The sequence below is a fragment of the Vulpes vulpes genome, chromosome 13, assembly GCF_048418805.1.
Source record: "Vulpes vulpes isolate BD-2025 chromosome 13, VulVul3, whole genome shotgun sequence".
NCBI lineage: Eukaryota > Metazoa > Chordata > Mammalia > Carnivora > Canidae > Vulpes > Vulpes vulpes.
In genome coordinates this window covers 106,925,179-106,947,017 of record NC_132792.1, presented here as the reverse complement: position 1 = coordinate 106,947,017, position 21,839 = coordinate 106,925,179, and the positions used below count along the sequence as shown (strand labels likewise).

At 45.1% G+C, this 21,839-nt stretch overlaps 2 protein-coding genes across 23 annotated transcripts in view; one reads left to right on the top strand and one right to left on the bottom strand.

Moving 5' to 3' along the window:
• Positions 1-16,098, top strand: part of TPGS2 (tubulin polyglutamylase complex subunit 2) — a 96,908-nt gene extending 80,810 nt beyond the window's left edge. Inside the window, exon 6 of one of the 2 annotated variants that reach the window (XM_072732269.1) lies at positions 15,931-16,098. In XM_072732269.1, coding sequence (XP_072588370.1) covers positions 15,931-16,025 — 95 coding nt within the window. In that variant the 3' untranslated portion in view covers positions 16,026-16,098. Of the gene's footprint in view, positions 1-438; positions 664-15,930 lie in introns of those variants that run through there. The other variant, XM_072732268.1, reaches the window with a different exon arrangement.
• Positions 1-21,839, bottom strand: part of FHOD3 (formin homology 2 domain containing 3) — a 465,123-nt gene that overhangs the window by 1,497 nt on the left and 441,787 nt on the right. For 13 of the 21 annotated variants that reach the window (XM_072732212.1, XM_072732222.1, XM_072732218.1 and 10 more), the window contains 3 exons: positions 19,248-19,271; positions 17,519-17,693; positions 9,268-9,429 (listed from right to left, as the gene is read on the bottom strand). In XM_072732212.1, the coding sequence (XP_072588313.1) occupies positions 9,268-9,429; positions 17,519-17,693; positions 19,248-19,271 (361 nt within the window). The remainder of the gene's footprint in view (positions 1-9,267; positions 9,430-17,518; positions 17,694-19,247; positions 19,272-21,839) is intronic. The other 8 variants (XM_072732220.1, XM_072732217.1, XM_072732214.1 and 5 more) reach the window with 1 other exon arrangement.

The window sequence follows — 21,839 nt, the reverse complement described above, 5'->3', positions numbered from 1 at the left end:
TTTATAAATCGTATTTGGCCTACTCTCTACATAAGGTTATACAGAGTTTGGGGAGTTGCTCTATTTTCAGAAGAGATGTGTTATGGATATACCTTCAACCCTAAATCCTAAATCAACCAGAGGACCCAGATGGGCAGGCAGGCCCTTGATCAGAATGTGGAGAAAGTAAAGCTTACCCTAGCATCTTCTTATCTTCCCATGCCAGACCCAACTCTCCACACCCACTGTGATCACAGGGCCTGTGTCCTCCTTGTCAAGGGGAGGCCTCACAGGATACAGATACCAGGATCACAGCTCATGTGTCTGCAAGCAACACCCCACACTCCATGCCTTACCAACCTCCTCTAAGCAAAAGCCCACCTGGGCTGTGGACAAAGGATCTGAAGAAATCTGGTAGAACAGACAGGGTCTATTAATAAATGGTTTCTTCTCTCCCAGAAATCAGTACTTTGAATAGGGAGCCAACACCTATCCCATCAGTTGGTCAATCAACAAATACTTCATGGAGAGCCTACTGTGTGCCTGGGACTTAAAGAATTGCAACACTGATGAAAGACCCACAGACATCAAGTGTGGATTTGACACAAATGGAGACGCAAAGATCTGTGCTGAAGGTTACCCTCAATTCATGCCACCACACACTACTGTATTTTCAAGCTTAGCCCCGGGCTCCCCAGCCATCCTTCTGCAGCAGCTCCTGCACTGGCTCACCCTCTGCCCCCGCCCCCCACCCCTGGCCCCTAGGCTCCAGACTGTCTAACTCGTCCAGACAAAATGTTTGGCTCCAGAGCCTCGGCTGGAGGCAGATTGCATTTAACTGAGTAATGGAATTTGTTCTATGGGGCAGCAATAAAAATACTAGTTGGTTATAACCTTTTATGTTCTTTAAACACTCCTTCAAGTGTGTGTTAAAGAAAGATAATTTTAATGGCAGAAAATAAGACAAAATGTTTCTCATTCTTGACAAAGACTGCTAAGACCTCACTTCCAAGACTCTGCTTGAAGAAGTCCATGCTGCATGATCAGGGCACCTTGAATTTCATTAGGCACAGAAGGTGGCACGGACATGAGTCTATGAACTGTAATCTTTGAGCCTTTAGGTGTACGTGTTTGACCAAATGACAACAGAAGACTTCTGAACCGACAAGCATTTTATAGGGGGACATTTAAAGGTGCTTCCTTAACACCTGTTCCTGCATTTGCTTTAGTCCTGTAACTGTGGTGCTCAGTTCATTTGGTGCAACTATTCGAATAAGAGCCCCGGCACCTTAAAGGATGTGCAATAATCTTCGCCCTGATATGGGCATTAGGCCAGCCTCTCCAGGGCAGGCTCAGGGAACAGAGCCAAGTTTAATAGTGCTGCCTCGTCCCTGCTGCCTGACTGCACAGAGGCTGTATCCTCAGCCTGGTTGCCAACTCTTGGTTTTGAGGAGCCCCCCGCCCCCGGCCCCTTCTGTTTGGGCTCAGGTGTTCTCTGCTGTGTGTGTGGGGGGGGGGGGCGGGGGGGGGAGGGAGCCAGTATAGGCCAGGTCTCTTTGCTTGCCGGGTGTCTCTAAAAAGGTATTCATAGAAAAACCTGCCCCATTAATGGAATCCTACTTTCTGTGGGCCTTCATGACAATTCAGATAAGTTCTCATAATGAATACAACCACTCCATCATAAATATAGTAAATGTAGTAACCCCCAAAGACCTTAAGAATCCAAACCCTTAAAATAATAATAATAATAGTAAATTAAAAAAAAAAGAATCCGAATTCTTGCTTTGTTAAAAAAGTCAAAGTTAATTCACATTATGACTTGAAAAGATGTGTGAAATGAAGATAATCAGTTGAAATCGGCTTTGTGCTCTGATTCAAATTATGCATAGAAAGGGCCTCTTTGGGATCCATTCATCCATCTGCCTGCTCATCAATTCATTCATTCATTCATTCAATTCAGCAAATGCTACTTGGGCCTCTACCCTGAACCTAGTGTTGCAGTTAGGGAGGCAGAGGGCTGACAGGGGCATGGTATGAGGAGAAATGCTCAGACTAGCAGACCCTGTCTGGATGCTGTGTTGGCTCTCAGTTTCTGGAAAGCAAAAAAGGACCAGGATATAAGAAAATGAGGGGACCAGCAAATGGGCTGGCAGGATATGGAACCTGTACAATAGAAACAAGTCTATCAAGTAGGGGATTTCCCAAGTACTAAACTTGGGGAGCTGGCATATGTCTGATAAGATGATGTCTGGGTCCCTCCACCCCCCATTCCTGGTTCCCACTTAAATGATCTGGCTGTAGGGTAGCTGCTCCCCAGCCTGTCACACATGATGGCCTCCCCTCCCTGTAGCTGCTTAACAGAGAACAGACCATGGCAATGTTTATCCCTGTCTGCCTTGCAGCATTTCCAGAGATGGCATGGGTCACTTTGCTGGCACCAGCAGCCACTCTCTGCTCCAGGCACTTGTGACGGCTCCATGATGCGGCAGTGACAGCAGTGGGATCAGACACAGGAGAGCATCTGCTGTCAACATGAGGCACAGGGCTGTCTGGGGATTCAGGGGGAAAAACCCTAAATTCTTTTTCTCTCCCTATCCCTAGAATTGAAAGATATTTTGATCCTACAAAGTGCTCCCAGGTGGCTCTTTGCTAAAAATGAGCTGAATCTGAGAATAGCAGTGATGGCAACCTCCCATTTACTGAGGGTGAGCCTGGATGATTCCATTTATTCCCTTTGGAAGCCCCATGAGAAGAGTCCTGTTGTTATTTCTCCAGCAAGTAAACAGACTGCATAGAGAGATTAAGCCCCTGGCAGAGTGCACACAGTTAGTGGTGCAGAGGAATTTCAGCCAAGACATCCTGGAAATGGCTGTGCCCTGCTGAAGCCTCAGCAGGACACATTTGGACAATCTTTCCTACCTATGGGGCACCCACCAAGTTTTACAATAGTAAACAATAGACAATAGATCGTTGACAATAGTTTTTTCTCTTTTGCACATAATGCCAAACAGTTTGGAAATAAGTTAGCTTTTTTTTTTTGTAATCCCTAAGATTCTACTAAAGATTTTCTAACAAGTACACAGAGCAATGTGTCTAGGACTATGGCAACTAGTATCAGGACTTCAAGAGATCTTAAATGTATGTACTTGGTGGTTGGGAAGTAACAAGACTATTTACTCACAGCTTGTTCCTTGAGGGACCCATCCGCTGAGTGGAGCCAAAATAGCAGGTGCAGTCATGCCTCTTTGGACTTAAATGTTTTAAGCTCTAGTAGCATGATGATTGATTCCCTATTAGACTTTCTATGGGTTGGTTCATTTTGTTTTGTCAATGTCAATTATCTAGCCATCTGACTTCTTTTTCTACCCTCCATCTGGTTTTTCCTCATAAATCTGTCCATTAGAAGGAGAGGTTTCCCAAAACAACAGGCATTCCACAAAATAACTGACCAGTACTTTTTTCAAAAGTGTTGAGCTCTTAAAATCTCCTCCACTCATCAGAGGAAACACTCTGTCTCAATGCAATGGAACAGTCTGGGTAGGGTAGTGGAAAAGAAAGAGGACATTAATGGAAATAATGGTAAAATGTGAATGAAGCCCCTAGTTCAGCTAATAGTACTGTACCAACGTTAATTTTTAATGTCAATAAATTGTCCTAGGTTATGCAAGGTGTTAACATGAGAGGAAGCTGGGTGAAGGATAGAAGGCAAGTGGACTCTTTTTGCAACTTGTCTATTACTCTAAAACTCTTTCAAAATAATAAAAAGTTAAATGGCAACAACAACAACAACAAAACCCAGAATAATAACAAAAACTAAAGGTTCCCAAACCTGGTTGATTTAAATCCAGCTTGAACCTCAGCCCAGAAGCACTGAACACAAGTCTCCAAGAGAGGCCCACATACTGCATTTTAACCTTTTCCAGGAGATTCTGCTGGCCAGCCCAGGTTTGGAGTCTCAACTTAAATCACTGCCACCTGAGACACAGGGAAAGGCAGGTCCTCAGGAAGGCAATGGCCTTTGTGACAACAGAGTCGAACTCTCCAAGTTCTGCCTCACACAGGAGTAAGTTCCCCCACAAGAAGACAACTCTTAGAAATACTTATTGCAGCAGGCACTTTCTGGAACCACGGGCCTGGCCATGGTCTTGGCTCTACAGACCTCCCTCTGACTAGCCCGTGACTGCTTTCACATCCAGGACCCCAATAGTCCTTGTCTCTCCTAAGCAGGCCCTGAACAGAAGTAAGCAGCTCAAAAGCAAAAACAGCCTGCCTCATAGGAGTGGTGCAAGGGGTGAGGGAAGAGAGACACGAAACTACTTCTCTCCATTGTTTTTGGGAGAGCCTGCAGGAACTTGGGGCGTTCTGGAGACAAGAAGGAAAGGGGTTCAAGAGTCAGAGACTCCTGAGTTCTCAACATTATTTCCTGGGCAGGACAAAACTGCCTTCCTCCTTTCCAGATAAAGTCCAGCATGGCAGTTCTCCATCAGAGATGTACACAGAGCCAGACAAGTACCATGACTTTGGTGCACAGGTATGAGCCTGTGAAACCAGCACCCTGGGGGGTAAAAGGAGGGGTGAAGATGGGTCTGGTCTAATCCCAGGTGGCCCAGTGAGGTGGGTGCTGGGAGCAGATTGACAGCTGGGTAGGTGTGGTCTTTGGGCACTGGCTCTTGTGTGACTTCAACACAGCAGCCCTCATGCACCTGCCAGCAGCTTCATATTCCCACCTGGCTGGGGTCCCTTGGGCAGCAGCAGGACAGAGCCGGAGAGGGAGGACAGTGGGAACCCATCAGAGGTACCTCACTCAATGCTCACAGCCCCTGGCCTCACTGGACTACAACAGCCTGAGACTCAGGGGGCCACGGGAGTTAAGAGGGACCCCACCTCCTCCTCCGTTGTACAAATGGGTACATTCCAAACGCGGAAACGGGTTCTGTTTGAGCTGGGTAGCAAAGGCAAATAAATAGACTAACTTCATGTCGCGAAGGTGCTTGGCACCTTCCAAAGCCCCCTTACAGGAACCCCCCTGCTTTGCTTTCAGAACAGCTTTCACAGGCAGGACAGACTCGCTCCCGGGTTCCTCTTTTCCCTGCTCCTCCCTCCTCCTGAACCTCCACTCTGAGCCAAATGGGTGCCTGGCACCCAGACTTGGGGGAAGACATATAAGCCAGCCTCTTCTCCAGTGTGCTAGCTGCCAGTCCGGAAGGGTGATTTGTCTGAACATGAAACAACCAAGAGCCATCCAACACAATAAAATATTTCCAAACTCTCCCTGCATCTGCCTCTTTCAGCTGAAGCTTCTATCCGAGCTTCTTCCTGCATCACAGTCCTGACCTCTGGCCCGGCCTGTGGGCTTGGGTACGAGGCCTACACACCCTAGCGTTGAACTGCCTTCAGGGCCTGGGTGACCTGGGGTCTGTTGGCAGTTCTGACAGCACCTCTCTGGTTTGGGCCTTTCTTCTCTTCCAAGTTCCCAGACTCTGATTGTGCCCTCCACCCCCTGTCCCCCATGCCTGGCATATCCCTCTGAGTCTCTTCCCTGTGTCTGTCCATTTCCACCCCTAAGACCCTCCTGATTCAGAGCACAGGCTGCAAATGCCTTCCCCATTTCCTGCTCTCATTCTTAAAATTGGGCTTTAGGTAGGATGTAAGAAATCAGCCACCATCAGCTCCGTGCTGCTGTGGTCACCCACTCCTGTAGCGTGGAGGAAGCACTGGTGGTGGCACCCCTCCCCAGGGGCGCACACGGTCCAGCTGGGTCTCTATCATGCAGCGACTCCCCACTGGGGTCGGGGAAGAGGCTTCTGGTCCTCTCTTGGATTTCTTCTTTTTGTCCTCCTATCCTGTGTCCTGGATACATGTGGCAGGGGGGCAGTCTCAGTTATCTTTAGAGGGTCAGTTCATCTGTAATAAACTCTAAGAATAATTAAAGGCTGAATAAATAGGAGTGAGGGGGTGGTGGAGAAGATAAACATTTGAGAAATTTTGGTCCTTTCCACTAACATCTTACTGTACTGCAAGAGCATTAGTTTTAAAACCTGTTTTATTACCATCATTAGCTTGCCCTATAAAATAATATAAAATTGATTCACAGTCAGTAAGCAAAAACTAAACAAAATGCAGGGAATTTTTTTTAACGGGATTAATGGGAAAATTCTTGGGTATTTCCAAATACCACTTTAGAGAAGCAGAGATAACTGAACTAAGTTGTGTACTGATCAGATCCAGGGCTGGATCTCATATTTTGTGAGGCATATCTCCTGTTTTCCCTAAAACAAATTCAATAATTTTTCAGATTTGATGGTTTTCTTTCTCCATGAAATTCTACTTAACAAAGAGTGTGGTTACATCCCTCAAAATTCTGTAAAAGAAATAAGATTTTAGTTACATCAAATCAACATGAGCTATGTCACATGCCCTTTGAGAGGGATGTTGAAGATTTATGACACGATTAGGAGGCAGTCATGGCGGGCGGAGGAATGAAGGTCAGGGGGCCAGATCAAATCAAGGTTCTGTGCTCCTTTCCCAGCAGTCCCTGGAACTGGACTTCTGGCTCTTTCCACTGAGAAACTATTCATATACAAGTGACCAGCCTTAAGATCTTAACTAGCCAAGAAATTGGCCAGTTTATCTGTGAGTCACATCAAAGTAATCACATCTTTAAAAAATACAGCTCTGTGTCCAAACTTCACGGTCATGTCCCAGATGGGGCCCAGACCCCCACCTCAGAAGGAAACTCAGTGGGAAAATGGTACCCGGCCTCTCTCTACTGTGATAAGAGCTGGCTCCCCTGGGCAAAGGGAACAGACAGGGACCACTATGAGTCCCTAAATCCTGTTCTGTTCAGGGATAGTCTCGGCGAGTGGCCATATGCAGCCAGCCAGCTGCACAGAGACCTCCTTCCAAAGAAAGGTCCAAGAGAAAAGAACATGGGGAGCAGCTCCCCCTCCTTACCAACCACTAGGGCCCATCCTGCAGAATCACACTGCTAAGGATATTTCAAATGCCATTTAGTTTCAGGATTTTCTAGAAAAGGCCAACATCCAGGATGCCTAAGAGAACAAACAGCCCTGGGACAAAATAGCTGCCCTGATATGAACAGAGAAACCAAAATAAGAAAAACAAACAAACAAACAAACAACAACAACAAAAAACAAGAACCTCCCAGAATGTTCTCCTCCACCAGCGCATCAGAGAACCTTGGCTAGAATCAGGGGCAGGCACACGAAGTGCATTGGATCAACCATTTCACAGGCTAAAAATCAACTGGACAATTCAAAACACTTAATGAGACCTGGGTTGTCACCAGTTGGAAAAGCAGAACTGAGCCATAGGAACCTGCAAATCGATTAAGATGCCCTCACTGTGTCCCCACCGGCTGCATTTTTCAAGCTTTAGCAGGACTCTTGGCGTGCGCAGTCTTAGTCACCAGCATCAAACACAAGAGCAGACATTTAATTATCTTGGAGGATCCTCAAGTGGCTTGGAGGTCATAAATTTCTAGGTTATGGGATGGATTCTGTGTGGTTTCCTGCAATAGCTGAACTGTTACTGTCTTTAGCCAAATGAGTTAGAGCCCAAATACGTTGGTTATTCATTACCCACTTGCCTCATCACGGCCATTAAACAATCAAATCAAATACAGCATTGTTTGAGAGGGAGGCCCAAGCCACGAAACTTCACATTGATTTTGCAAATTGGTTTTTTTCTCATTCCTTTAACCTCTTGCGAGAAAGCTGGAGTTTATCATCCCTCTTAAACAGAAATTAAAGTAACTTTCCCCCGTCTTAAATTTCTGTTGATGGTGCCATTACTAATAAATTAAACCTGTTACAGATAAACACTTACATACATTCAGGGCTGTATTTGTTGTAGTAACTGCATCGCAGAATAAAATGTGTTTGGCTAAATAAAAAGAATATACGGCTGTTTTGCATAAGATTGGAATGGAAACGATACCACAGGAAATTAGTTTATGTCAACCACAAAAACAGGCAAAATATCTCCCTGGCCAGATTGAAGAGGAAAATTAATTATGACTGTGTTATTGTTCCCAGTGACATTATGTGTCTCTCGAAGAATCTGGTTCTCTCTAGACCAGAGGGCAGGGCCTACACTTTTTGCCAACACTGACGTATAACCTGGGGGAGGAGCACATAACCTAGTGTCCGGGGACTGGCCAGGTCACTGTCTCATATGGTCTCCTTTTCTGAGGTCTCTGGCCTAGCAATGACCCCCTTCTGTGAGGCCATTCCCTGGCCTGGCATCCTTTGTCAGCTCTTTCTCTTGGGCTCTGCGCCTCAAACCCTAATCACCTCCTGTGTGACTCTCAAAGTGGCACCAAACAGAGTCTGAATTCTTACTGGACTCTGGAGTCTACCTGGAATCACTCTCCTTTCACTTTTTGGAGACAGTATAGGCAGGGGTAGCCAGGCTTCCTTCTTCTGATGGCCATAAATCCCTCTGCTCATCACCATCTCTTGTTCCTGGAGGCAGAGCCAATGGAGACTGAAGCTGGTCTCCTGAGCTGAGTGACCCAGCATTCAGCCAAAGCTCAGGGGCTGAGCTCTTTCCTAAAACACGCAAGGGTCACAGCTATTGCAGGCACAGGTCAAACGATACAGAGGAACTCTGTTTCTTTACGGAGAGCAGCCCCTTTGAGAGCTAGCAAGGTGCCCGCAGAGGCAGCCCCATGCCCATCACTCTATGGGCAGGAGCAGGCGGCGGGCTCAGACAAAGAAAATCAGTCCCTTTGATTTAGTGGAATTCTCAGTTTGATACCAAAAAAAACAAAACCAAACTGGTCAACCTAGATTGGCATTAAGTATTCTAAGCACCCTAATGACCATAAAATCATTGGTTTTTGCCTTTGACATGTTTGTGAGCAGCGGGGAATCATCTTCAGCTATAAAGTGGCCCCTGATGCAGAAACATGGCCTCAGCAAAGCACCTGGGGCAGTGCTTGGCAATGAATCCCCGCACCCAGCCCTGCACACCAGAGATATTAAAGGGTCTCTCGGACCCTCCTGGGAACAGAGTGAGAACTGAAGGAGGCCAGCCCAGAAGTGGCAAATGCACTGGATGGGTGTGGCTGCACCCTCCTCCTCCACAGTGGCAATGCTGATTGTCAACCAGGAAACCTCTCGTTGATGAGCTGGGGTGGACCCTCCAGGCATCACTGACAACTGGCTGGAGCCAGCCTCTGAGCGTCTGCCCTTCCCAGGGCTTAGGGAACAGGAGGGCAGGTCCCGCAGGGCAAGTCCCTCACCCCAGCTCCAAGGCACTTACGAGACTTCCGGTTGGCCCGGGAGCGCTTCCTCTCCCGAGGCACCACTCGCTGACTGGGCACCTGGGTGGCCGACTTGACGATGCGATCCATGATCTCATCGGCTGCATCATCCGTGACGTTAGGGGACTCATCGGTTCCCATAGTCCACGAACTAGCGGATCCTGAAGAATGAAACAACCAGAGGGTGCCACGTACTCAGAGAGAAGGAAGACACTAGAGAAAATGCCAACTCTACTCTTCCAGTGTCAGCAATGGGTCACAGCCAGATCTGCGGGTAGTCGCCCGTCCCCCACTGCAGGGCCACTACTGTGACCTGTGGCAGCTACTCCCACTCACACATCCGTGGAGCACTAACCTAATACTACCCTGTGACACTGCAACCGGAGGCCTCCACAGGCCCCGTGATGATGGGAGGGCAGACATCACACCACAGAACACATCAGGTACTCAGGGATGTACGCCCAGTAATGTCTGGAGATCCGTGTTAACTCAGCTTTCATCCATGGCTGTATGTGCCTAGTGACTGTCAACTAACCCTAACCTCTCTTCTAGTTAAATAGAAATCAGTGGGCTTTGTAGCAGTTCATCTTTGGATTACTTAACTTAAAAAAAAAAAATTAGGGACACCTGGGTGGCTCAGTGCTTTAGCGTCTGCCTTCAGCTCAGGGCCTGATCCTGGGGTCTTGGGATTGAGTCCCATGCACTGGGTTCCCCAGAAGGATCCTGCTTTACTCCCTCTGCCTATGTCTCTGCCTCTCTCTGTGTGTCTCTCATGAATAAATAAAAATAAAATCTTAAAAACATTTTTTAAAGGTTTATTTTTACAGAGAGAGAGCGTGCACTAGCAAACACATGGTATGGGCAGGGACAAAGGGAGAAGTAGAGAGAATCTCAAACAGACTCCTCGCTGAGTGCAGAGCCCAACACAAGGCTTGATCTCACGACCCTGAGACCATGACCTGAGCCAAAATCAAGAATCAACTGCTTAACCAATTGAGCCACCCAGGTGCCCCTGGATTACTTAACCTTTAAAAATCATGACAAGATTATCTTCTTCAACTAGCAAGGGGGAACTGACATAAATTTTTCTCTGGTCCTTGACCAGAAAAACACATTTTAAGTAACTTAACTATATATTAAGATAGACCATGTCTAAGTCTGGCATAAAAGCATCTGCCTATAGATAAGAAGAAAGCATCACATAAATGTGAGCTCCCAAGTCATGTTCAACAGTTAGAAATGAATGTTATTCTAACGGATCAAGAACTATGCTTTTGTGACAGATCAACTTCCTTGTGAAACCTATTCTGTAAGATGGGAAATATGCTTCTGGTAAGAAGATAAATGTGCAGTATGCTCAAATTTGAGAATTTCCTCCATATACACCACCCTTTATAATAAACATACAATTTCAGAAGCCTGCAGGTGGGTGTTCTCAGACTGTATGTCTATGGAACACAGGTATTTGGAGTATAAGGTCCAGATGAAGCTGAAGAACAGTCAGCTTTCCTCAAACCACAGGCAAAAAAAAGTTAGTAAATATTTATCTGAAGTTCTTGAGTTCTATTCCCAAACTTATTTGGAAAAACTTTTGACATTTGGATATTGATTGCAATAGGAATAGCTGATCACAGTTCAGTAGATTGTGATTTTTGTGACATACGTTCATGGTTGAAATTTTACAGTAAAGACATAATACGCTATAATTTAGTCCTAACTTCTGCCAATAAAATGGATATTGCTGAATTGCATACATAAATAATTCAGTTTGCAAAAGGAGTAGCAGGATTCCTGGGACACCACATGCCCGCCGAGACCTGTGGCTATAGGTCAATATGTTTTCCAATGGCAAAGTTTTTTTGTTGTTGTTGATGTCATTTTATTTATTTTTTTTAATTTTTATTTATTTATGATAGTCACAGAGAGAGAGAGAGAGAGAGGCAGAGACACAGGCAGAGGGAGAAGCAGGCTCCATGCACCGGGAGCCCGACATGGGACTCGATCCTGGGTCTCCAGGATCGCGCCCTGGGCCAAAGGCAGGCGCCAAACCGCTGTGCCACCCAGGGATCCCTGTTGTTGATGTCATTTTAAACATTTGTTGTACAAATGGGAGCACAGCTATAGCACTGGCATATACAAAAATCATACATTGTACTTTATCTGCTTATCCCCAAAGGTACTTGATTTCATCAGACTAGATTTTTCAGCATCCTAGAAGCCTTTTAAAAATAGGCTTCTCTCAGAAAAGAATTTTTGAAATGGTTGAATTTTTCTGCATTCCCAGGATGGTCCAGGTGGTCTAATTGGTGGCAAGAGGTCTTACACTAGCACCGTTCTCACCCTGGGACCCTTTGGAGCTTCTGAACAATGGTCTTCCTCAAAGCAGACAGAGCAATCAACAGCGCAATTGTGTTTTGCCCAGCAATTTCCCGTTTTCCCTTTTACCTACTGATTTGTAATTCTGTTTCTTATTTTAAAATGCCAAAGCTACCCTTCCAAAAATGCACAAGTTTCAATCAACTGTATTTGCTCATAATACATTTTCAAAGCTCTGGGCCAAAAATGAAGGCATCATCTGATCTTCCTACTAAGAATTACCTATTCTTCCCATCTTAAACATCCCTAGGGATCTGCTTTCACTGTAATGTCAGGAAATGCTTCAGAGGGACGTGTTGCCATATGTTTAGGATCGCCAGACTTGGTTTTGTGATGATATCATTCTTTTATGACCTCAGTCCCAATTCTGCTTTTTTATCCCCCCACTCCTTGGTTACTTTCTTGCCAAATAACTGTTTACGTACATTCTTTTCATATAGGAATTTTACCTATATGGAAGAACACATAGGATTTTTCCCCTGGAATCTTGTGCCCACATGTAGCATCAAGGAAACTCGGCCCTATACTTTTTACAGACCCCAAGAGGCCACTGGCTCATCACAGTTTCTAAGTGTTAGCAAGATATTTATTGTTTTTTTTTTAAGATTATGTATTTTAGAGAGAGACGGAGCTCGTGCACATGTGAGCAGGGATGGGAAGTGAGGGCAGAGGGAGGGGGACAGAATCTCAAGCAAGCTCCTCCACTGAGTGTAGAGCATGACTTGGGGCTTGATCTTGTGACCCCAAGATCATGACTTGAGCCAAAGTCAAGAGTTGGATGCTTAACTGAGTGAGCCACCCAGGCATCCTGGAAGACATTTACATGTACTGAGAATGTAGGAATGAAGCATTATAGACTATGACAGCACCATATTACTTTATGTTGACTTCATTTTTAAAAATATGTAAATTGATAATATAGACTTGTTGAATCACAATGCTGCACACGAGCAACCAATATAATATTGTGTCAACTACATTTCAACAAAAAAATGCAAACTGCGGTTTGATTGATGCGGTTTGATTGAACTGTAACTTATTTTTCCCCTTAAAAATCTAACCTAAGGAAATAGTATACAAGTGAGATGATTATATCAAAATAGAGATTATCTTTTAATGTAATAAAAGTTGTCCTGTGTTTCTACAAGAACTTCCGTGGATACAAACTTATAGGTCTAAAACTTTTCTTCCTGGCAGTTTGAAGATGTCATTTCACTTTCTTCTGACTTCCATAGCTTCAGATAACAGTGAGCCCTCATTCTGATAGTTGTATCTTAGAAGGTAATTTATCTTTTCCATCTGGCTTTTTAAAAGATTTTATCTTCATCATTGGTTTTCAGCAGTCTGCCTATATTTTACAGGCAAAGTTTTCTTTTTATTCTCCTTAGATTTGCTAAGTTTCTTAAATATGTGGGTTGATATTAATCATCAGCATTGGGAGATTCTCAGTCATTAGCTCTTCAATTATTGCTTCTTATCCTTCTCCTTCTGCTGCTCTGATTACACATAGGTGAGACCTTACATTTTGTTCTGTACATGTTTTCCTCACTATGCTTTCACTTTGTACATTTTCTAATAACTTGTCTTGGAATTCACTAATCCTTTCTCTTGCTGAGATGAGTCTGCTGTTAAACTCATCCACTGATTTCCTTATTTTGGTTATTCCTTTTGCAGTTCTGAAATGTCTCTTTGATTCCTTTTAAAAATAAGTTCCAATTTGCTGTTGAAATGACCCCCCTTTTAATCAATTTGTCTCTATTTTCCTTTATGTTCTTTAAATTTGTAGTGGTTAAACCTTGGCTACATATTTAAATATATGGACCACCTGTGGATCTGCTGCTACTGCCTCCCTTTCCTCTCTGGGCACATTTTCATATTCTTTTTTTTTTAAAGGTTCTATTTAATTATTCATAAGAGACACAGAGAGAGTGAGAGGCAGAGACATAGGCAGAGGGAGAAGTAGGCTCCATGGGGTGAGCCTGATGCAGGATCCCAGGATCCCAACCTGCGCTGAAGGCAGACGCTCAACCCCTGAGCCACCCAGGTGCCCACATTTTCATATTCTTGTCTTGGCTAGTAATTTGGACTATGCACTGCACTTTGTGTACAAAAGGATGCAGAGACTGGGGTCAGTGTCATTTCCCAACCTTCACTCTTTTCTGTTGAGCAGACATGGTGAAGTACTGAATGGGGTTGGGACCAGACTGTAGTTTTCGTGAAGAATCCATCCACCTCTGTTTTTAAATATCTGTATGTATTTGTTGAAAGTGATTACTTACTCTAGCTTGTCTTTGTTTCCTCAGACCTTTAAGGAGATTTCCTCCAGCCTTTCTGGCCCAACCTCCCCCCTCTCCATGCTGCCCCAGCACTTAGTAAATGTCTCCTAGAGAAAACGGTCTTGGAGTTTGGAGACCCTCTACTTCCAATCCCTTATACCAGCTCATGTTGCTATTAGACGTTCTAATGGCTTCTCTCTCCTATTAGAGTCTCTCCGTGGCGGGTTCCAATTCTCACCCTATGCCCAAGCTTGGCAAAGTGTCCTGGAGACGCATGCTCAGCTTGTCTACAACTCTCATTTGTCTAGTCCTTTTTCCCTTCACAGTTCACTGATAGCTTTTAAAAGAAAGCTCTTGCCATTAAAAAAAAAAATTCTAGTTGCTTAAGTGGGAGTGGTGGCCTGCCACTCTCTACTCTGTGCCATCTGGAAGGATAAGTTCCTGAATGTGCAGAGAAACTGAATAGCCTTCCTTTCTAATCCCTTTCTCTTTAAAAATTAGCACAGTCTGTCATGTTCCATTGGACGAACTAGGCTCCATCTCCATCCAGATGGCTTCCATCAGGCTACCCTTGCATCCACCCAGGTACAGGGGCTCAAGACTCCTGATGACTATGGTCAACTCTGTGCTGGCCTTCATCTTCTTGGTGGCCATGGTTTGGCCAGGACACAAAGCCTATGATTGCTGCTGGGCCCAGAGACTCTAGACTCATCCATGGAAGGTCTTAGGCCTTTTTAAGTGCCACAGGTACAGGTGATTTCCTTTCACACACACACCACAACACTGCAAAGCTGTTTTGTTTATTCTTATCTATTTTTTATGCTTCATCTAGAATAATAGTCTCTACTGTTAAGCATTTAATGATACTATTTTCTTCACTGTCTAACCTTCCTTATTTTTTTCTCTCCTCTTATACTCTTTCTTGCTTACACATTTCTTCTCTGTATCACTACTTGGCTCTTCTAAGAAATGGAGGCCTTTCATAGATAGCCTTTTCTACAAGGACACCTCTTCTTCCTTGCAAAAAATCAGGAGCACCTGGGTGGCTCAGTTGATTGAGCATTTGACTTTTAACTTCAGCTCAGGTCACGATCCCAGGGTCGTGAGATAGGGCCCTGCCCCAGGCTTCACACTCAGTGGGGAATTTGCTTGAGATTCCCTCTCCTTCTCCCTTTGTCACTTTTCACCACCCCCACCACCCCCATACATGTTCTCTCTCTAAAGTAAAGGAAGAAGTCTAAAAAAAAAAAAAAAAGAAGAAGAAGAAGAAGAAGAAAAAGAAAAAAAAAAGAAAATCAAATTATCAGAATGTACCACATAGGGTGCTCAGGGCTGTGGTTCTTCACCGCTGTGTCTCTCTGCTGTTGGTCACCAAAAGGCTGCCCTTTCATTGCTAAAGCAGAATATTTATGCTTTTTCTTCTCCTAATTCCACAACCAAAACTACCTAGAAGTCAGGGGGTTTGGAAAAAACAAATCCAAGAGAACCCAGTCTTTGATTATTTGATACAATAATAATATTTGCAAGTATTTGGGGTAGTTTGGGAATCAAGGGTGTAGTAGATTATATAACTTTGCTACCATGTCTCAGGATAACACTGGGGTGAAGGTGGAGGAAGGCTGCCCTTCTTTTGGCATCTTCTTAGCTGCCTATCGAAGTAAAAATCCTGCTAACAGGTGAAGTCCAAAGTCCAACACTAAGAAGCAGAGAAAGGAACTAGAGTGATATCGAACTCACATAAAATAAGAAAAATTTTGTCATATCATAAAAAGTCTGAGGTGCAGCTCGACTACGGAATCCCACATAAACCTTAGGGACCTGGAACACTGCCCGGAAGCCCTTTCAAGACTCCTTCGTAGATGGCAGCTTGTGGCCCTTGGGTTGACAAGAAGTTCCAAGAAACTGTAGGCACTGTGTGACCCATTTTCTTATAAAGAACACTTGAAACTACATTTTTTTCTTTTATGTTGAAGTTATTATTACTATCATTCTTTTTTTTATATTCAACAGAGTTGACAATAGCAACATTCCAAAAGCATTGTAAGTCCACAAAGACAGAAGTCACTGAAGGGCCTCCTTGGGGTTTCTCGAGCTTGCAACCCTAGATTCCAGCTGCCTTTCTGTCATCCTGTGAGTCTGAATGTTCTCCGGAGCTTGGGAGGATGCCTGACGGGCACCGCACATACTCACTGCTTTACTGAGTTTCCGTGTTAGGTAAGCTAACCTGCAACCCAGTCTACCTGGCCTGTTCTATTTTTTCACCCAGTATACTTACGACTAGAACCCCTGTCACATGCCAGAGCATCTCCGTTTGGAGATAACAAATCATATACCTTCTTCTGGCTGGGCACATAGTATGGACTAAGAAAACACCAAGAGGGGAAAGCCTGTCCTCCAGGAGTTTATTCTCTTTAGTGATAAAGTCTGTAATCTTGAGGCAGCCTGAATTGGCGGCTCCGGAGTCCATGGAAGGAAGGAATGGCCCTAGGAGATGAGGAGGTGGATTTTGGAGGTGAATGGGGGCTGGAAAGGCAGAGGAAAAGTGGACAGCAGAGGGCGCTCAGGGAGACACAGGGTTCCCATAAGGGAGGTGCCCACAATGTGGGGGCAAGTGAGTGCCAAGTGTGGGAGACAGGCTGGGACTAGACCACAGGGGGACCCAAGCAACAGCATGAATAGCATGAGCCTTGTGTTGTGGGCAGTAAGGAAACTGAGGAGGGGTTCATGTGCTGTCCAGCTGAAGCGGGAAACACCACTGAACACACTCAGATGAATAATGCACTTTAATTCTCAATTCAATAAACTATCCCTTCCGGGGATCCCTGGGTGGCGCAGCGGTTTGGCGCCTGCCTTTGGCCCAGGGCGCGATCCTGGAGACCCGGGATCGAATCCCACGTCAGGCTCCCGGTGCATGGAGCCTGCTTCTCCCTCTGCCTGTATCTCTGCCTCTCTCTCTCTCTGTGTGTGTGTGACTATCATAAATAAATAAAAATTTAAAAAAAAATAAATAAATAAACTATCCCTTCCAAGTTATGAAACAAAGCTAGAAATTCTTATCTGTCTTTACCACCTGTAGTTTTCATTTCTTCATTGCCTCTAAAGATTAAAAAAAGGCAAAAAGGAGCAATTCTTGAATCCAGCAAACTTCTACACAGAAGCAGCCAGTGAAAACCTGAGGTCTCTGCCACAACCACGCCAACTGTGGCAGCACCGCATTCAGGCACCATGGATGACACCCAAATGGATACACCTGGCTGGTTCTGATGAAAACCCCATTTACCAAATAGGTGGCTGGCTAAATTGGGCCCAGGGTGTGGTTTGCTGACAGCCTGCTCTAACCCCTAAGTATTTATTCAGAATCATAACTCCTCTTGTGTGAGCTAAGTTACACCTGTGGGAGTGCTGTTTGGTTTGGAGATGAAGTACTGCAGGGGGTCACAAAGATGTGAGTGATGGAAAGTGCCAATGGCAATACTGGTGGTCCTGGGCAGCTGGGGTCCCTTAGCAGATACTCCCTGGACACAGTAATCTGTACCCCTGTGATGGGGACCAGACTACCCCCATGGGTGGGCAACTGGCCAGGGGGGCCAGGAGTTACCTCGGCTTGCTCGGCTGCGCATGCGGACACCCAGTACCGGGGTGGCATCTTCCACAGCGGGTGATGAGGTCTTCAGCACGGCCTTCATGTTCTCGTGCTCCGTGGCGTCCTCGGCGTAGGTCAGGCCCTGCGGCTGGCTCAGAGGTGCTGGAGAGCTGCTGGAGAACTTGCCGGACTGCAGACCAAAGTAGGGGTATGGGCATGAGGTGACTCCCCCAAAACAACTCAAGCTTATAAAACGTCTAAGGGAGGAAAACCTCTTTCTTGTTTATGCACATTCTGCAGACACAATCTCTACGGCAGTCACTAAGGTTGTCAAATGAACCAATGACAAACATCCACGTATACAGGAAGTTCTCTTATCAGAAAGCCCCGGTCGCAAAAGGCCCACACCCATCCCTCTGCTGTCATGGCTCTCCTGGCTCACTGCAGATTCCCCTCAGTGGGTGCCTGCTGGGGGCAACGGACCTCCACCCTGGGAAGAACTCAGAACTGCAATCTGTTTCTAACACCAGAGCCCTGATATGAGAATTAAAATATGCTCAGTTAATCAAATGTCTTGAGATGGTTTTTTTTTTTTAATTTAGCACCAGAGAGAAGTTAAAATTTTCTTATAGATCACTTATGATGTTAACATTTACAAAGAATCATACTATGGTAAACACTGGCCAGAATCTTTCCAGACCTTGTCCCATCTCACTTTACAGAGAAGGAAACTAAAGCCCTCCAAGATTCAATGATTTGCCAAAGGCCCCAAGGGAATCAACTGCAAGGCCTAGACCAGAACATGACATGGAAATTCATGCTGAAACGGAGTTTGGCAACACTCATTGCTTCTGGCTGTGTCAGAAATATGGTTGCCCCAACACGCATTACATGTACATGATCATATTCTCTCACCGGAGCTGAGCAAAGAATCAGGGCATGTATATTTTAAAAGAGATATTCTAGAATACTGGGCCATACATATGTACACAAGGCCAAACAGCTGGATGAGAAGGGGAAAGTCAGTTAATGTTTGCAAAGAGCAGTCCCACAGGTTTCTGGCTTCCCCTTTTCATCAATTGTCTCAGCCATGGCAACAGAGCCCAGGTCACATCTGCTTGTACCATCTGCACTGCTCCCTCACGTTCCAGGGCCGATGGCCCTGATTTCATTTCTGGTTCTCCCATCTGCACCAGGGCCAGGAGGAGGAGCCCCTGCCATCCCACCCCTGGACACACAAATCCCAGTGAATCCAATGGATGCCAGCTGAGAAAATGGGCACAAGTCAAAGGCTGCCTATGAGTGATGACCATTTCTGTGACCACTGTCCCACTTCCTCTTTGGTTTCAGGGCTCTTTCCATGGTTATCCTAGAAGCCAGTTCTCATATTTGAGTTGCCAAAAGGCTCAGCCAGGGGGCTGGAGGGAGAACTCCCTGTCCACTTCTCCAATATTAGGAGAATATCTCCAATATTAGATCAGCTGAACTTGCCATTCCTGACAGTGCCTGGGACTCAGGGACTGCTTGGAAAATGCAGTTAACCCTTTGATTACTGGCATACCCATCATAATGAGAACCTGTGTGAGAAGGTTAGTGATCACACGGAAAGCAACCAGAAAATGACCATGCATGGTTTAGAACACTGGATGGTGCTGATGCCTCATGCTGCTTATGTTAGGTTAGACTCTACAGCACACTTGGGAAGGTCAAGTGTGGCATTCCTCATGTTTATAAACAGTCCTACCTCCACTTCATCCTCTTCATCAGTCTACCCGAGAGGACAGGATGGAAAAGACAGAAGGGATTCTTAGAAGGCACAGAAGTTAGCAAAGATGAGATCTTAATGTCAAACCAAATTCCAAATAAAGAAATTAGCCACCACCACCAGGGTCTGCCCTCCTGAGGTGGGAGCTGCCAGATTCTGACTGCGTAGCCCTCCTGCCTGTGTCCAGACATTCCCTCTCTGAGCTCCAAGGCCAGTTCTGACCAAAGTCAGGAGGAATTTGTGGGGCTCCAGACCAATCTCCTGAGGCCGCCCAAGGGCATATAGCCAGCGTACCTGGTGTTCAGTCTGCTATAGACCTAACTCCCAGCTCTGTGCCCTGCTACTCGGTGTGGAACCCACCACACCCTGCTGCTCATCAGGGCCTCTGCACGTGGACCAGCCTCTATCTGCCTTGTGCTACCTGTCAGCAACTATCTCCCTCTCATCTCGAGTGCTTGGGCCCTCCCTGCCCAGGCTGCCAGGTGTGGGCCTCCGTGAATCCTTCCACACACAGGCCATACAGAACCAGTGCAACAACTGCCCAAGCAGAATGGATCATATGACTCCTCAGAAACACGAAATTCAGTTCTTTTAAAAATCTTACCTGCCCCTCATGGAGGCTTTCTGAACTGACATGCCAAGCTTTTAATTATCACCTGATAAACTTCTTTAAGTAACTTTAAAATAAATATCCCTTTTCTAAAAAATCAATTGAGAGTGAAGGTCATGTCCATCTCTTGATTTTAGGTTAAACACACCCTCAGTGTAACCTGAGTTTCCACTGAGGTTATGAGGCCAGGCCTCAAATCAGACAGAAAGTTTTTAAGACCCGACTAAACTTTCAGGAGTTAAAATGACAAAATGCCTCTGGTTCATCATATTCCACATCACTCCCAGGCAAAAGGCACTCCACCCAGAGAGGACAGTCTTGCTCTATTTTTATATCTACTTTAGAGCTTATGTATTTATTTAACTGGGATGGTTGGCATTTTCTCAGCCATCAGCACATGGGCAAGGTGCTACATACGCAAAATCTCTAGCCTTCTTGACATCCCCCAAAGGAACGAGCATTCCCTTTTTATAGAAGAGAAAGCTGAGCTTAAATGCCTGCAAAACCAAAGGAAACATTTAAAATATTCAGGATGAAAAAAAAATTTTTAAATAAATAAAGTATTCAGGATGCCGGAAAGGGAGCTCTCACACCTTCATAGTGCCGTCTACTGCAGCTGTCAACAGGAAGCGGCCTGCCTTCCTACCCAAGTGGGATGAAGATTTTCTCCTCGCTTGCAACAGCCCAGCCAATGAGAAACCACTGCCACCCTGAACTCTCACTTTTTTCCAAGGGAATTTAATCAGAAGTAGCCCCTCCCAATTTCCTCTTTTCTCAATAAAATAACTTTCCTCCCCTTTGTTCTCTGGACTTGCCTATGGTTTTGTCATAGCCTGCATGTCTCAAATTGCAATTTCCCCGCCATTCCTGAATAAACTCATTTTGCTACTAAAATAGCTGACTGGTTCATTTTCAAGGTCAAGAGAGCTCCCCACAAGCCCCTGATGTGGAGGTCCTGGGGCTGATAGCCTGAGTTCTTGCAGTCTATCTTGAGTATGAAGATAGTAGACAGGGCCAAGGATGTCTTATGCCATCTTGTCTATGTCACCATTTTGTCTACCACTAGTTTGGGGCACAAGGATGAGAAATCACTTAGTTTCTCACTGATTCTTACCTGGGAGGGCACCTGGATTTTGAGAAAGGAAGCCTTTTGCATTTCAGAAACAGAGAATGAAGAGGAGAGACAGGCACATAAGGGCAGATACAGGGCTGACGTGAAACGATCAGTCTTCAGATTTTGCCCAGATTTCACTGTGTCTTAAACAATAATTTTTTTTCTAAAACCATCTCTGTTCAATTACTACCACTTACATCTTCATCTTACCCAGCATCTATATTAAAAATGATTCGCTACACAATTTTCTCTAAAAATCATTGCCAGTTCTAATGTTCAGGAACTCCATCTATTGCCGAGTTTCGTTTTTAGTGGTTTAGGTTGTGTATGTGTTGTTTTCTAACCAGATCATGAGGACATCCTTGGGGGTATAAGCTTGTCTTTTACCGCAGTCATATGTTGTTGGTGCCCAGTGCAGGGCTGAGCATGCAAGGGGAACAGAATTGCAAATTGGGAGAAGCAGCTCTACACTTCGTCTTAAATGACAATATCCTCATCTTCCAGCAGATGGCAGTCTCTCTACGTGAATGATGCCACTCTGACCACTAAAAAAAGAGACTGTTGAGGATGAACCGTGAGGTCTGTCCTTGTCTACATTTGAATGGGAATTTAAATATTTTTGAATTAAACTCTAGCAACATTTACCCCTGTTTATAAATAGGCAAGCCGAATGTTTTCAGAGAAGGGCAGAATTTGAAAATTAGTGGGATCTGTAAAAAATCTCAAGAATTTGGCAAGAAATCTTCATGTTTTCATAACTATAAGCATATTGGGCCTGTATTTTTCACCCACCAGTATGTCTCACTTCCACCAAAATGAGTAAGCCCCTTTTAAAGCTTTAAAAAAT